General features: G+C 40.9%; 1 protein-coding gene across 1 annotated transcript in view; it reads right to left on the reverse strand.

The window, feature by feature from the left end:
• The window catches only part of PRKDC (protein kinase, DNA-activated, catalytic subunit), a 427433-nt gene that overhangs the window by 296596 nt on the left and 113923 nt on the right, over positions 1 to 16914 (reverse strand). Inside the window, exons 23-30 of the mRNA XM_073679277.1 lie at positions 16717 to 16807; positions 15938 to 16101; positions 12527 to 12679; positions 6918 to 7025; positions 6455 to 6681; positions 6229 to 6323; positions 2655 to 2754; positions 972 to 1105 (exon numbers count right to left, since the gene is read on the reverse strand). Coding sequence (XP_073535378.1) covers positions 972 to 1105; positions 2655 to 2754; positions 6229 to 6323; positions 6455 to 6681; positions 6918 to 7025; positions 12527 to 12679; positions 15938 to 16101; positions 16717 to 16807 — 1072 coding nt within the window. The remainder of the gene's footprint in view (positions 1 to 971; positions 1106 to 2654; positions 2755 to 6228; positions 6324 to 6454; positions 6682 to 6917; positions 7026 to 12526; positions 12680 to 15937; positions 16102 to 16716; positions 16808 to 16914) is intronic.

A 16914-nucleotide genomic window follows, 5' to 3' on the forward strand; every position in this document is an offset into this window, starting at 1 on the left:
TCATTTGAATGGGTGAAAAATGCTGAAAAAACTGGCAGGCGGCAGATATGAAACTGCTTCAGATCAGCAAGGAAAAAAATAAGCAATGTGCATGAGATTTCAGAAATCACTTTCACTTTGCTGGGACAGTAAAATGCTGCGTTTTTCGTGCAAAAAAAGGGACGAGTGAACATACCCTTAGCAGATAAATCACTCCACCTATCTAGTCTGAAACGTCCCTTCTATTATCAGTCTTCCTCCGTGACCCACGTATCACATGAACGCATTCAATAGGCTCAGGTTCTTATACTGTACAATTACACTGCTGATCTGTTGTATGCAAACAAAGCAGCTGCCAGCCCAGCCTCCACATAGCAGTACAGTTATTGCACCAAGAGCCGCTCGCTGCGGGATTCGCACCACCCACATCATGCCGTTTGTTACTGTACAGCGCTTTGATGTGGGCACTGAACGCAGCAGGAGCAACTCAGCCAAAGCACAGTTCAGTGTACCAGAAGAAGCTCTCTGCTCCACTGCTGAGTGCAGGGCACAAAGGAGTAAATTTAGAGGACTCTGCTTCCTTCTCCCCCACCTCCCTGCTTGGTACAATCCACTTAATTGATGGACATTTATTGTTTGATTTCTTTGCCTGTGTGGATTAGATGTGTTATTACCGACATCTGGTTAGAATTTCGCATCAATAGCACCTTTAGAAATATATTTATTTAGAAAATTGGTGACGTGTTCAATACTTATTTCACCCGCTGTATGTGTAATTTGACATGGATAACCACTATCACTCAGATGCCATAAGACAGTCTACACATGCTGTACAATACATACCAAGCTGCTCCCTCATGAAATTATTCACCAAATAAAATACATAAAAAGACCGGAGGATTTTAGAATTCAGAAACATACAAATTGATAAGCTGCTTAAATATTAAATGAAAAAATAAAATTTATTTAAAATAAAAAAATCAAACACTTACCAGGTAACAAAGGAACAAATTCAAAGAAGAGCTCCATTGCCTTGTGTCTGCAATCAGTCTGAGGGAGGCCACATTGATGTAAAAGCCATAAGACAATATCCAAGAGACAGATTGTCTGACTTTGAGGGAACCCTCTAATTTTAGGGGGAAAAAATACATTATTTTCACTTCAAACTAGGAAAGCTCATTTGTCCTTCAGGCATGTGACAAGCTGGTATCCCTTGTAGGCTCAAATGTCATGTGAACAAAACCTAATATGTGCAACCTTGGTAAAGGTTTCCTAGCACCCAGACTTGGACTTGCCCACAGGAGAAACCTGCGGTGGGCTCATGTGCAAGAATGGGCCACCACCCTCTTATATGAGCACAATATACTTGAATCACTATGTACAGACAAAGGCAGCATCTTATTCATTTAACAATCTACCCAGTCCTGTGTTATATACATTTGTCACATTTGCATGTAGCTGAAAAGTGGGGCCCTGGAGATGGTTACTCATGGGTTCTTGTCACCCCAGTCTGACAGAGACCCCTTTCTGAGCTTTCTCAAAAACATTAAGTGGTGCTCAACGAAAAATGATTATTAAATCCAAAGGAAATTTTATAAATTGCTATGTAAAGAGCTCCCAGCAGCTACAGATTATTTTCAGTACTGCAGCCTGCCAAATCCTAACAGTATGTAATATACACAGGAAGCAGGGCTAATTCATGTCCCTAATTACACACAGTTAGGATTCAGCAGGCTGTAATGCTTGATAAAAATTGCACAAGAACTGGACAAGCCCTATAATCACTGCAGCAGAGATGCGGAGGATACGGACCTGTGTCAGTAACCCCTATAAAAATTAAATTAAAAGTACAAAATATCCCATACCTGAATACAATATATAGTAAAGTATATAATTATAATATATAATAATGAATGCCAAAAAGAAACTACCCAAGATCAAAAGGGATATTTAATATTAATCCATAACCATCCCAGACCAACAAGTATAGAGGTTTCATTCTTTTAAGAGGTATTCCCATCTCCAAGATCCTATCCCAATATCTAGTAGGTGTAATAATAATAATATTAGCAAATACCTCCAATTAGAAATGTAGTATGGTTTTTCTGATTCTCTGTGTCACTTATCTCATGGGTATCCATGGTTACGACCATTGATATAGTGAGTTAGCTCATTGCTGATGGCCGTAACCATGGATACCTAAGGCCCTGCAATGCCCTGCACATGAGGAAAGAGACAATGAAAAAATGGAAAACTATACTACATTTCTAATTGGAGGGATTTGCTAATATTATTATTATTACACCTACTACATAATGGGATAGGATCTTGGAGATGGGAATACCCCTTTAACTCTTTACCGCCCTAGACCACCAAATATACAAGTTATGAACTACCAAGTTGCTAAAAGTCCAGGCGATACAGTCACCTCTTAACCAAGCTATGTAAGTTGTGTGATGTTGTACAAATGGAAATTGAGGAAAGCTGCACTAACAAGAGGAAGAGGCCGACCCCTTTAATAGCTATAATGCATATCGGCAGATGACAATACTATATATCCACCCTTGGACATTCAGAAATATCATTACTATTGTCACACTGAGGAGAAAGTCAGCATACAAAAACATTTCTGAAGATTTTAGAGAAGACATAAGATGAAATGTCAGTGCAGGTACCTGGGTATGCGTCTTTTAGATGACTTATTTAGGCTGCTGGCTTTTTGGATTATAATGCGTTTTAAATGATCAATCGCATCACTACACTGCTGAATGGTACCTGTTAAGTAAAGCAATAAAAGTAAATTATTGGAAAATTCTGCAGCTTTAGAAATACCCCCCCCCCCCCCAAAAGAAAAATCGCCTGTAAAAATACATTTTAGGCCACGTGCACACGTTCAGTATTTGGTCAGTATTTTACCTCAGTATTTGTAAGCCAAAACCAGGAGTGGAAAAATATAATAGAAACACGTCACCACTTCTGTATTTATCACCCACTCCTGGTTTTGGCTTACAAATACGGCTATAAAATACTAACCAACTTCTCATTGTGTGAACGTGGCCCTAGAGTTTACTGGCTAATATTGCTGTTCTGTGCACAAGTTTAGCCCTGATATAGTTTTAAGCTTTAGCAGAAATCTGTCAGAAGGATCAACCCTCCTGAGACATCTATAAGGACTGGCAGGTCATAGAAAGTTGAATAAAATTATATCTTGACAGCTGTGATCCGATGTCTTATTCCAGAGAAATTCTTGATTTTGTGAGAACCCTGTTCTAAGATATTGTGGGAGCTTGTTCACCTTTCCCCTGTATGTTGCTGCCTGCTTATGATTGGTTAACATCATACAGGGGAAAAAAGTACACATCCCCATAGGCAGACTCTTGGGAAAATCGAACCCACCCATGGATCTTAGCTCATTTACATATAAAGAAAAACATGGATTTCTCTAATAATTTATTAGATTACAGATATCAAGGTACCATATTCAATTTTCTATGACCTGCATGCCCATATAGACGACTTAGAAGGAATGATCCTTCTGACAAATTCTATTTAAGGGAACCTGACAGCTGATTGCCTAAGCCAAAGGCAGCATGCATCAAACACACTAGCACTGTCATTTCAGCCAGGAATATTTTACTCTAAAACCTGCAGCATTTCAGACAAAGCATACAGTTAAAAGCCAGCTGGTGACCATGCAGCTCAGCTGACTAGTCTAAGGGGCCGGTCCCTTCTCTTCACCCTGCTCCCCTTCCGTGACAAGTCTCTCCCTATATACAGTTAGGTCCAGAAATATTTGACCAAATCTTTGTGATTTGGGCTCTGCATGCCATTAGTTTTTATTTAAAATGAAACAACTAAGATGCAATTGAACTGTAGACTTTCAGGTTTAATTAAAAGGGACTGAACAAAAATACCATGTGATACATTTAGGAATTGCCACCATTTATCTACAAAACCTCTTAATTTCAGGGGCTCAAAAGTGATTGGACAAATTAACTTTACCAGAAATAGAATGTTAATTTTTAATACTTTGTAGAGAATTCTTTGCAGGAAATGATGCCCTGAAGTCTGGAAGCCATGGACGTCACTATAAGCTGGGTTTCCTCTTCTTTGTGATGCGCTCCCGCCTTTACTGCAGTGACTTCAGTTGTTGCTTATTTGTGGGTCTTTCTACCTTAAGTCTTGTCATAAGCATATGAAATGCTGATCGATGGGGTTGAGATCTGGTGATTGACTCTGCCATTGCAAAATATTCCACTTCTTTGCCTTAAAAAATTCCTGGGTTGCTTTCGCAGTATGTTTTCGGTCATTGTCCATCTGTACTGTGAAGCGCCGTCCAATCAACCTTGCTGCATTTGGTTGAATCTGAGCAGAAAGTATCGCCCTGCACACTTCAGAATTCATCCGGCTGCGTCTGTCTTCAGTCACATCATCAATAAACACTAGTGACCCTGTGCTATTGGAAGCCATGCATGCCCATGCCATCACACTGTCTCCACCATGTCTTACTGAGGATGTGGTGTGCTTTGGACCATGTGTCGCTCCAAGCCTTCTCCATACTTTTTCCCATCATTGTGGTACAGGTTGATCTTCATTTCATCTGTCAAAATAATAATTTTTCCAGAAGGGGGCTGACTTCTTTAGATTTTTTTTGTCAAAGTATAATCTGGCCTTTCTATTTTTAAGGCTGATTAATGGTTTGTGGTTTGTTGTGAACCCTCTGTATTTGTTCTGATTAAGTCTTCTCTTTATGGTAGACTTCGATACTGAAACACCTACTACCTGGAGTGTGTTCTTCGCTTGGGTGCATGTTGTATAAGAGTTTTTCTTCACCATGGAAAGTATTCTGTGATCATCAACCACTGTTGTCTTCTGTGGAAGTCCAGACCTTTTTGAGTCCCCAAGCTCTCCAGTGCAACAATTTTTTGAAAAATGTACCAAACTGTTGATTTGGCCATTTCTAACATTTTAACTATCTCTCTGATGGATTTCTTCTTTTCTTCAGCCTAAAGATAGTGTTTCTCTTCTGATGAGAGCTCCTTTGACCGCATGTTGAGAGTTCACAGCAACAGCTTCCAAATGCAAATGCCACACCTGGAATCATCTCCAGACCTTTTACCTGCTTAATTGGTGCTAGATTAATGAGGGAATCGCCCATGCAGCCCATTAAAGAGCTTTTGGGATAATTGTCCAATTACTTTTAGTCCCTTTAAAAAAGAGGCAGCTACATATTAAACAGTTATTCCTTAACACTTACTACAATTAGGATACGAATACCCTCAAATTAAAAATGAGAATCTGCACTTTAAGCCCATATTGATTATATAACTGTATCTTGAATATGTTTTGCTAAACAGCTAAAATACCAAAATGTATATCACTGTACAAATATTTCTGGACCTAATTGTACACACATGTAGGGAAAGACCTGTCACTTAAGGAGAGTGGAATGTGGAGAAACAGTCAGCCACGATCCTATTGATCTAGTTATCCGAACTGAATGGTCTCCGTCCGGCTTTTCTTCTTCAGCGTTTCAGAGTAAAATATTCCAGGTTGAAATGATTGAGCCAAACTCTGGTGTGGGCAGACTGAATCAGCATTCGTGTTCCCTTTATAAGGGTTTTCTGCTTTGTATTATTGCTAATGGTAAGAAGGGCCTCTTAGCAATAAATCAAGTGTTCCACAGCTGCAGATAACTGTGGGGAATTCCAGTAGTAGGGGTTCAATTTTGATATAGTGCCATCAAAGGAAGATTAGGCATTGCATAGTGCTTAATCAAATCAATAGGTTGTCAGTGCGATGCTGGACAGAACAGGTCATCCAGAGCGATACACTCTCTTTGTTACCATTCGTCACTCTGCTTATCAGATGAGGATCCTGAAAAAGTGAACTATCTTGTTCAGAAAACACCACTGAGACCTGACTAATATAAAAAAAATGACTTTGCTGTGAGTAACATGGATGATCTCCTACATGTCATGCCCATACCAACCACTCATTTGGGAAATACTTTATTTTTCTCTTATTTTAAATCTGTTCTGAAATAAAATAAATGTATGCCAGGCTTAGAAGTAACCAGAAGAAAACAATTTATGACAATGTTACTTGAGGAAAAAATTGAGGGAATATAGCAAGTAGTCCGAGTTATCACCATTATTGGTATCTGCTGCTCACAAGGTCACACATAATATAAGGGTAGTTATAAAAAGACTGCAATGTAAATAACCTAAGACAAAATGTAAATCTCACCTAAGGATTTTTCGTCTCTATGAGATAATGCCAGACTCTGCATGTACACGACTAGGATCTCAAACACAAATTGTTCCACAAGAGCATTTTCTTCTCTAAAGATGAAATAGAATGACTTTAAATAAATAAGCTGAAAATACATCCTCCATCATAAAAGTAACCACAAGAAAGCAGATGCCTAAGCTTATCAAATCAGATAAAATCAGACAGAAGACACTGTACTCACCTGAATTCTCTGTATATATTGTTGAAAGCAAGAGCAGCTCCTATCCTCTTAAATGCATTAGGATGTAGAGCGAGGCTGTAGAGTCTCTTGAATAGTGACTGTGTGTTTACAGGGCTCTGTTCTTGTTGTTTTGGTGTGGTCTGCTTTATTGACCATTTCAAAAATTCTTGAATACATCGTCCTGAAAAATCTCGCAATGTACTATTACCTGGATCCACAATACCATCCTTAAAAAGGTAAAGATAAATTTTAATACCACTGTATCATGAGTTCATTAAGCACAAGAAAAAAAAACATGAACTTCATATATAAGTTAATATGTATAAACGTTCTTCATTTAGAAGTCCCTGGATTAACTGCTGAATTACCAGCAGGTTTTCTTTCAGATGATATAGAATAAAAAAAAAGATGCCCAAGGCTGTCAAAATAGCCCTAAAAATGAGATGAGCCATAAAAAACTTACCAAAATAGAATCAAGTAAAGCCACAGTGTCATGGCTTTCAAACTTTTTATTATTGGTGAACCAGTGAATGATGCCCATAACCAGAGGTTCATACAACTGTCTTGTTACCTTAAAAGAAAAAGAAATATAATACCTGAAATGAAAAGCATCTTCTTATAACCTGCATCTTAATTCAACAATATCAATGTGGACCTTACACATTAATTCACGGTCTCTCTGTCAAGACTACCCTTTCTTATGCTGTCTACAGTATTCAGACTAATGAGATATAATATACAGTTGGTGTAAACACCATGAAGAATACAAAAGATATCATGCTGTATATATTTACCACTGGCTTTTATTGATATTTCATAAAAAGTATATATACCCTTATTTGAAGATGTCGGGTTTCATTCTTAGGGTCATAAACTGGCCCATATGGTATACTAGACTACTGTACAAAGAAACAGGAGAAGGGTGAGGGTGCAGAACTAAGGTGTCCAAAGGAATGAGCAATCAACATCTATTTTGAAAGATACTTATTTTACAGGTGGTTAGGAAGATAGGTTTCGTGATTCAACGGCCTAGTATAATATGTATAGCCAATTACAGACCCTAAGACCTGGCATCTTAAAGTAATGGTATACAGTTCATTAAGAAATTGTAATAAATGTTTGTTGTTTTTTTTTAAATAGGGGGTGGGTGGTGTTATTCGACTACATGCAAGCCTGACGAAAGTTAACCCATGCATTATATATAATAAAGGATCAATTTAAAAAAAAATTCAGGAAGTAAGGATTCACATACATTTTTTTTTATTATTTTTTACAAAGTTTTTGGCATGGATTTCATGCTAAAATCCACATCAAATGACACTCGAACTCCTCTTAGAGCAGGGGTCGACAAAGTTGTTCAGAATCTAGGAGCCAGCCAAAAAATTTAGGAGCCAGAATTTTTTTTAAGCAAACTTGGTTTTTAATTTAACAAAAAAAACATTACAAACGTTATAAACAACATTTTACTTTTAAAGATAATAAATATTATATTTTGATATTTTAGATTTTAGGCAACATTTTTTTTTAAATTTTTACGAATGCTTTAAAAATTGCTTTTTAAAAAAAAATAAATAGATGTCATTACATTTATAAGTTTTTTATATTCTCAGTTTTTTTCTCAGAAAAATCAAAGAAACTAATTTTTAAAAAAAAATGCCTGTTCCGTTTTTTTGTTGACAAACTGTACATATAGACCCCCTCACACACAGCGTCTCCCCGGGGAGCACGGCCTTTGTATGTACTTACACAGGTAGAGGGAGATGAGAACGGGCCCCCGGCCACAGCGATCCTTCCCCCGTAACCCAACTCTCCCTGTCCAGTCCCGGAGCATAAGGGGGGCGGAGCAAAGTGGAGAAGGCGGCCTGAGCGATACTGTCCCTGCTTCCTCCGATTGGATGACTCCGTGCAGGAGGTGGGATTGGATTGAGAGTATTTTTTTTTCTTCTCAACTCCTCAAGCACCAGGCAACATTTTCTAGGCGCCAGACAACATTTTCTAGGCGCCACTGGCGACCAGCGCCTGGGTTTGTCGAGCCCTGTCTTAGAGCAGGGTGTCCATTTAATTCAATGGAAGAATGTACCTATAGTGCACATAACACTTTTTCAGTGCATTTTGATGCATGGTCGAAAGAGTGTCATGACAATGTCATGTTTCCCAGTATAAGACTCCTGAGACGCGGCGTGGCACATCAGACTCCTGAGACGCGGCGTGGCACATCAGACTCCTGAGACGCGGCGTGGCACATCAGACTCCTGAGACGCGGCGTGGCACATCAGACTCCTGAGACGCGGCGTGGCACATCAGACTCCTGAGACGCGGCGTGGCACATCAGACTCCTGAGACGCGGCGTGGCACATCAGACTCCTGAGACGCGGCGTGGCACATCAGACTCCTGAGACGCGGCGTGGCACATCAGACTCCTGAGACGCGGCGTGGCACATCAGACTCCTGAGACGCGGCGTGGCACATCAGACTCCTGAGACGCGGCGTGGCACATCAGACTCCTGAGACGCGGCGTGGCACATCAGACTCCTGAGACGCGGCGTGGCACATCAGACTCCTGAGACGCGGCGTGGCACATCAGACTCCTGAGACGCGGCGTGGCACATCAGACTCCTGAGACGCGGCGTGGCACATCAGACTCCTGAGACGCGGCGTGGCACATCAGACTCCTGAGACGCGGCGTGGCACATCAGACTCCTGAGACGCGGCGTGGCACATCAGACTCCTGAGACGCCGCGTGGCACATCAGACTCCTGAGACGCCGCGTGGCACATCAGACTCCTGAGACGCCGCGTGGCACATCAGACTCCTGAGACGCCGCGTGGCACATCAGACTCCTGAGACGCCGCGTGGCACATCAGACTCCTGAGACGCCGCGTGGCACATCAGACTCCTGAGACGCCGCGTGGCACATCAGACTCCTGAGACGCCGCGTGGCACATCAGACTCCTGAGACGCCGCGTGGCACATCAGACTCCTGAGACGCCGCGTGGCACATCAGACTCCTGAGACGCCGCGTGGCACATCAGACTCCTGAGACGCCGCGTGGCACATCAGACTCCTGAGACGCCGCGTGGCACATCAGACTCCTGAGACGCCGCGTGGCACATCAGACTCCTGAGACGCCGCGTGGCACATCAGACTCCTGAGACGCCGCGTGGCACATCAGACTCCTGAGACGCCGCGTGGCACATCAGACTCCTGAGACGCCGCGTGGCACATCAGACTCCTGAGACGCCGCGTGGCACATCAGACTCCTGAGACGCCGCGTGGCACATCAGACTCCTGAGACGCCGCGTGGCACATCAGACTCCTGAGACGCCGCGTGGCACATCAGACTCCTGAGACGCCGCGTGGCACATCAGACTCCTGAGACGCCGCGTGGCACATCAGACTCCTGAGACGCCGCGTGGCACATCAGACTCCTGAGACGCCGCGTGGCACATCAGACTCCTGAGACGCCGCGTGGCACATCAGACTCCTGAGACGCCGCGTGGCACATCAGACTCCTGAGACGCCGCGTGGCACATCAGACTCCTGAGACGCCGCGTGGCACATCAGACTCCTGAGACGCCGCGTGGCACATCAGACTCCTGAGACGCCGCGTGGCACATCAGACTCCTGAGACGCCGCGTGGCACATCAGACTCCTGAGACGCCGCGTGGCACATCAGACTCCTGAGACGCCGCGTGGCACATCAGACTCCTGAGACGCCGCGTGGCACATCAGACTCCTGAGACGCCGCATGGCACATCAGACTCCTGAGACGCCGTATGGCACATCAGACTCCTGAGACGCCGTCTGGCACATCAGACTCCTGAGACGCCGCGTGGCACATCAGACTCCTGAGACTCAGAATCACACTGTTGTTCTTACATTCATTCATTTTTAACATGTTCCCACACCAAGCCATACATGTATGGCACATTCTACATTGACTGTGTGGTAAATGTACAAGGGTTAGTCATGGCAATGGGAATTGTGCTGTAATGTATCAGACAACTCTAATCAAGGATATTTTTCACCAATTTGAGAACGTTTAACTGGCCACAACATGGAATAGGGGCTACAGGGTTGAATAAAACAAACAGTTTTTATTTTTTAATTTCTCCTCATTGTTGTGGAGACTGTAGATTGGAAAGTTTAGCTAAAAATTTATGTCAAGTCCAAGGGGGCGGTAACAAGTGATTCTTCTCTGGGGGTGTGTATTTCTTTCACTGTATAACGTTGACCAATCAAAAGCAGAAAGCAACTGCAAGGAAAAAAACAACATGTCCCCATAATAGTTCAAAACAAGCTTTCTCCTGTGTGAGTCATGTAAAAGTCTGATCTCCACACTGACCTATATCCGTGGTATAAAAATCTTTGCTTTTGTGAAGCTAGAATGGTCAATGAACCAGAAGGAGGAGGTCAGCCAGATTATTAAAGGGAATCTGTCACTAGGGTCGACTCTACTAAGCCGTGTATATGGACATACATATTACCCTGGTATCTTCCCCTTTCAAAAACGTGGATTTCTCTGGAATAAGACACTGGATCGCAAATAATGAGGTATCATTTCATTAAGCTTCCTATAACCTGCATGCCCATAAAGACAGCTTAGGAGAAGAGTGATTATATTTGGCCCACACCACCAAAACAGTCATCCCTATGTGGGGCCACTATTTTGTATGGAGGCCTTTGTGGGGCCCATTAAGCTGTACAGAGCACTATGTGGGACCCATTAAGCTGTACAGAGCACTATGTGGGACCCATTAAGCTGTACAGAGCGCTATGTGGGACCCATTAAGCTGTACAGAGCACTATGTGGGGCCCATTATACTGTATGGAAAGATACGTGGAGCCCATTATTCTGTATGGAGGACTATGTGGGGCCAATTATTCAGTATGGAGGACTATGTGGGTCCCATTATTCTGAACGGAGAACAATATGGGGCCAATATTCTGTATAGAGGATTATGTGGAGCCATTATTCTGTATAGGAAAACTATGTGGGGTCCATTATTCAGTACGGAGGACTATGTGGGGCCCATAATACTATATGTAGGACTATGTGTGGCCCATTATTCTCTATGGAGGACTATGTGGGGCCCATTATTCTGCATGGAGGACTATGTGGGGCCCATTATTCTGCATGGAGGACTATGTGGGGCCCATTATTCTGCATGGAGGACTATGCGGGGCCCATTATTCTGCATGGAGGACTATGCGGGGCCCATTATTCTGCATGGAGGACTATGCGGGGCCCATTATTCTGCATGGAGGACTATGCGGGGCCCATTATACTGGGTACTGGTTGGCCCCCTACTTTGTCCAAGTTTTTCCTTTTGGCCCTCTGTGTGTTTGAGTTTTACATCCCTGCTTTAAGGCATGGTGCTACAGAACACCCAACTATGAGCCTAGAGCACCTAATGTGCATTTTACTTTAAAGTGCATTTTATTAAAAATTAGTCAAGGGATTTTGGAACTATATTATAATATTTTTGTTTTGGAATACGCTCATTAAATGCCACACATAATAAAGTTTGCAGCATCAAAGCAGTTTGTCAGAAGGGGGTCCAGTGCAACTGCGGGGTGCGTTGAGTTTCCACAGCAATCAAGAGTCTAAGAAAGACCTCCAATCCAAGTTTGCCATGTCAGTAAACCCCCCTCACAAAATACCTGCCATATCCATAGAGAAAAGAAACTTTTAAAAGGTTATATCAATAGGTGAAAAGGGTTACAGCTCACATAAATCAACTGATGTAATTTTATATTCAATAAAAAGTGCTTTAACCATGGAAAAGTAAAGAAAAAAATACATATATTTCACATCAACTTTTTCATAACAACCTGTAGAAGTTATTGTGTAATTTAAATCAAACATGGAGAGAACAATGTAAAAAGAACTCCCTAAAAATGAAAAATACAAAAAAGAAAAAAAAAGTGGACTTCAATGTTTACCATTCCATAAAAAATGTAATCTTTGCTAATAGATTTTTGTACCCCAAAATGTTGCCGTTAAAATTACAACTTACTTCACCAAAAACAATTCCCCATACAACTCCAAAGAAAAGAATTAAATCACACCTGATCAACATCACAGGCCAACCGAAGCAATACAGGAAATGTACGTTTGTATAGTCTGTACATCGGAGGGGGCCCTTCTCGGGCATCAGGCATCTGAGGGGCTTTTCCCAACATAAACGTAACCATGCTATGTAACAGTTCACATGCGGCAACCTAAGGGAAACCAGAACATAATGAGTTAGGAAGAAAAAAATTATTGCTGTTTCTTGTATCAAGATTGAAAGTAAAGCTACACTACACACATGAAAAGTACTGCTATATGACAGAAACAATGCTTAAATACAAACGAAAAACGATACAAATGTGTTGGGAACATGACTTTGTAGCCCTTACAGTTGCAATCAATACTCTACTCCTGCATTGCAAATTAGTTTGTACATTTTTTAAAAAAAAACTTTTTTGCAGTTTGCAATAAACCAACGAAACAACAATTTAGATAGCTCAACACAACTAATACTGTATAACAAGCGGTTTTTCCACATTTATCACAAAATGCCACTTCTAATGACTACTGAAGTCTCAGAATTATTCAGGACTAAAGATGCTCGTAATGACCTGCTTTCCCAAGTATAGTGTTTTTCACCTGGAAGAGGCCATGGGGACAGGTCTGGTCACATGCGCTTCTATCAGCAGACAATTTGTGGACAGGAGAGTTAGGCTATGTGCCCACGATGCAGAAATGCTCTGGATTTTTTCCTGAGCGTTTCCGCATCTCCCTGGCAGAAAAAACGCATGCGGATTGTACATGCGCTTTTCCTGCCAGGGACATGCGGATGTAAAGCGTTCTTCACATGCATTTCCGCATGCGGGTTGACAAGAGCTTTCCAAGCGATTTACACATCACTTGGAAAGTGCTTGACAACTTGGTCACACTATATAAATCCATGCAACAGACATGGATTTATATAGAGTGACCTTAAACAATGTTTAAAATAAAAAATAAATCTATACTTACCTTCTGATGGCCCCCGCAGTCTTGCTTCGCTCCCTCCTGGCTGCCGGCAGATCGCAGTACACTGCACTGAACTACCTGCCGTCACATGACTATGACGTCAGCGCAGGTCCTCCAGTCCACAGCGATCTGCCGGCATGGGAGGACGAGCGCAGCGGGGGCCATCAGAAGGTAAATATAACATTTATTTTTTATTTTATTATTTTTTTCACAGGTTCTATGGTACCCGGGTCCAGAGGACAGTCTCCTGTCCTCTAGACCAGTGTACCATCCGCACATTGAAACGCATGGATTCCGCATCTACAGATGCAGTGATGCGGATTCCATGTGTTACAATGCAAGTCAATGGCGGCGAAAAAGCAGCACTTCTGCAAAATAATTGGTAGTGCTGCATTTTTTTCCGCAATGATAATCCGCAGCGGAAATTTCCGCAGCATGAAAACAGCACATGCGGATTATCATTGGGGAACATGGCAGGCCTTCTACCATGCGTTTTTTAAGCGTTTCTGCAGCGTTTTTGCCGCTGCAGAAACGCTTAAAAAACGCATCGTGGGCACACAGCCTGATGCAGTTTTTGATGACGGCTGCACTAACAAATACAACAGAAGATCATGTAATACTTATGTATTATTAAAGGAAAATTGTCAGCAGGTTTTTGCTACCTCATCTGAGATCAGCATGGTGTAGACAGAGAGACACTGAATCCAATGATCCATCACTCAGTTTACTGGGTGCAATGGTTCTCACACAGTTTATAGATTTAGCAATACAGCAGAGATGAGAGACCTGCTCCTGTCCCACCAGGCTCTCTATGTACATTACAGAAATTACTCATAGAGAAAAGTAGCATGTCTGACATGCCTTGTATACTGAATAAATCATAATAGTAAATCAAATCAAACATGCTGCTTGTGGTAATAGGACTGTACTTAAATAGGGACAAATCGTCATGGAGGGATAAATATATAAAGACAGAAAAATGACGATCAGTTGTTCCAGATAATAGTCAAAATAACAAAACTTTATTGAGATACAAAATTCAGGATGAGGGAGCAGGGGATACACACACATTAACAGAAATAAGCACTTGAAATAGGTCACTCTGTAATGACTCTATATAATATAGGAGTTTCATTTTTTGTATTGAAGAACTGAAATAAATTAACTTTTTGATGATATTCTAATTTAGTGAGAAGCACCTGTACATTGTCTATAGACAGTGAGCTGCTTATCACAGGAGGGGGTGGAGTCGAACTTGCATGGATGTGCTGCTGTAGCTTCTGTAGTCCAGAAAATGATAATCACAAGGTGATAAAACCTTCAGAATAAGTAAACAATACATAGCCGGATATGTGGCACATAGCTGAAATCTGTGTTTGAACCCCTACAGCATACTGTCCTAAGATTACTCAGCAAAAACCTGCAGATTCCTTTTTAAGTGCCACAAAATCATGTGCTCAACACATTAGTTAAAATGGCCAACCCCCTTTAACCGTACATACTTTCACAGCAAATAAAATGGGGCAGAATAATTAACTCATGATAATATCCAGTCCTTGGAAATACAAAATGTGTAAATTCAGTACATTTCTCTTTGGTGGATGACCTTAACAGATCATCCGTCCACCATAATTTATTTTTCTTTAAACTTCTTTAGTGAATATCCACATAGTCTCTTAAGATGTGACGAAACAGTATGCATTAAAAGGCAAATTATGATATTATAAATATGCTCTTTAAACCTGGTTAACGATTTAAGAGGGTTGAAGATCCTACTAGAAGACATATTACCCATTTGAGTTCCCAATTAACATTTAGTATGATTTTAAATTTGAGATGAGAAATGTAAGTTTTGGCACCCATTTCTGCAAATCAGTAATTCTGCCACCTTGATAAATCCAGTACCATGTAAGAAAACTTAACCTCAATTTGTTCTTCTATTCCATATAAGGCAGCTTTAAAGTATTGCATCTTTTTTAAAAAATCATACAAAATATCAAGCTTTCAGCTGCAGAAATATGGACTAACATTAGGATCTGTGATTTTTTTAATGTACAACTAAACAGAAACTTTCTGGATTATCTAGGGACTTTGTAACTTAAAGGACAACGTTTGTAATTGGTTGCTCCAGGTCACATTATATATACACTAGTGAATGAATAGAGGTGTCAGTTTGTTTGAATGCCTATACAGCTGCATGTATATCTGCCACTGACCATAAAGTACATATTTCTATTCTTATGTTATAAAATGAAGCAGTTTAGGCAAAAACAAAAGGTTCTACTTGTAAACCTGCTGAACATAGGGCACCTTTAGAACCCATCTGTACCATAAAAAAACGACTAAGTACAGTAAACAATTAGATATTGTCTTTTTTAAAAGTAATGAAAACTAACTTGTGTATAACACATTTATCACATTCTTAGAAATATAAAATGGAACAATTAACGCAATAGTACTTTTGTCTGTCTGTCACTTGCAGAAAGTGCCAGATCTGTGACACGTGGCAGAAAGGTGTCCAAGTAGATCACAGGTTTCAGATCAGCAAATGGTACAGCAAAACTCAGTCTTTTCTCTGTGTCCCATGATACATGTGTTTTCATCATTTCTTCAGAAGACGCAGCTTTTAAACAAAACAGATGAAAATGAAAACTCAATAAGTAAATTCACATAACTTATGGAAATTACACAAAGTTGCTAAGAGTTGCATAATACATTGGTTGGATGTAAACAGTTCAATTGATAACTTGCTACTGCTTCACATAATATTTTCCCCCATTAGATATGTTTTTGACCATAAAGAAAATAGTGCAGCAAATAGGTAATTTGCTTTGAGATCTGATAGAAAATAAATACTTTCCCACTTACCTATGGTTCATTCATCATCTACATAAGTTGTGCAAAACTGCTTGGGGTTCTATGAGGAATATGCACATCTGGTTGTGGGAACTTGTACAAGGATCAAATATGGTAACCACTGTATATTTCGGACTATGGACCTACTATATTGCAAGACGCACCCCAAGTTCAGATATCAGAATATGAGAAAAACATGTTTCCTATTAATTAAAACTTCCCTTGTGGTGCTGGGGATTAGAGCAGCGGGAGCTTAAGAGGGGTTAATATTAGGTCATTTATTGTTTTACAACATTCACAGCCTTTTGAATAAAAAATTTATATCCTGGATGAATTTTAAAATTAGAATACAAAATGTTTTTCATATAGAAAGGACACTTGCCTGTTACTAGGCTGCGATTAATATGTCCTCCCAGACTTCCAAGTAATCTTACAACTCTACTCCTTACTGCTGCCAAAGAGGAATCATCTTTCTAGAAAGCAACCAAAAATAAATGATCTTAGGTGTCTATACACACACGTACAGTATCTACACTCACATAAATATATATTATACACATACGGTATATACACCATATAC

This window comes from Phyllobates terribilis, unplaced genomic scaffold, assembly GCF_046119375.1.
Source record: "Phyllobates terribilis strain yellow unplaced genomic scaffold, ASM4611937v1 Scaffold_4__5_contigs__length_816908805, whole genome shotgun sequence".
NCBI lineage: Eukaryota > Metazoa > Chordata > Amphibia > Anura > Dendrobatidae > Phyllobates > Phyllobates terribilis.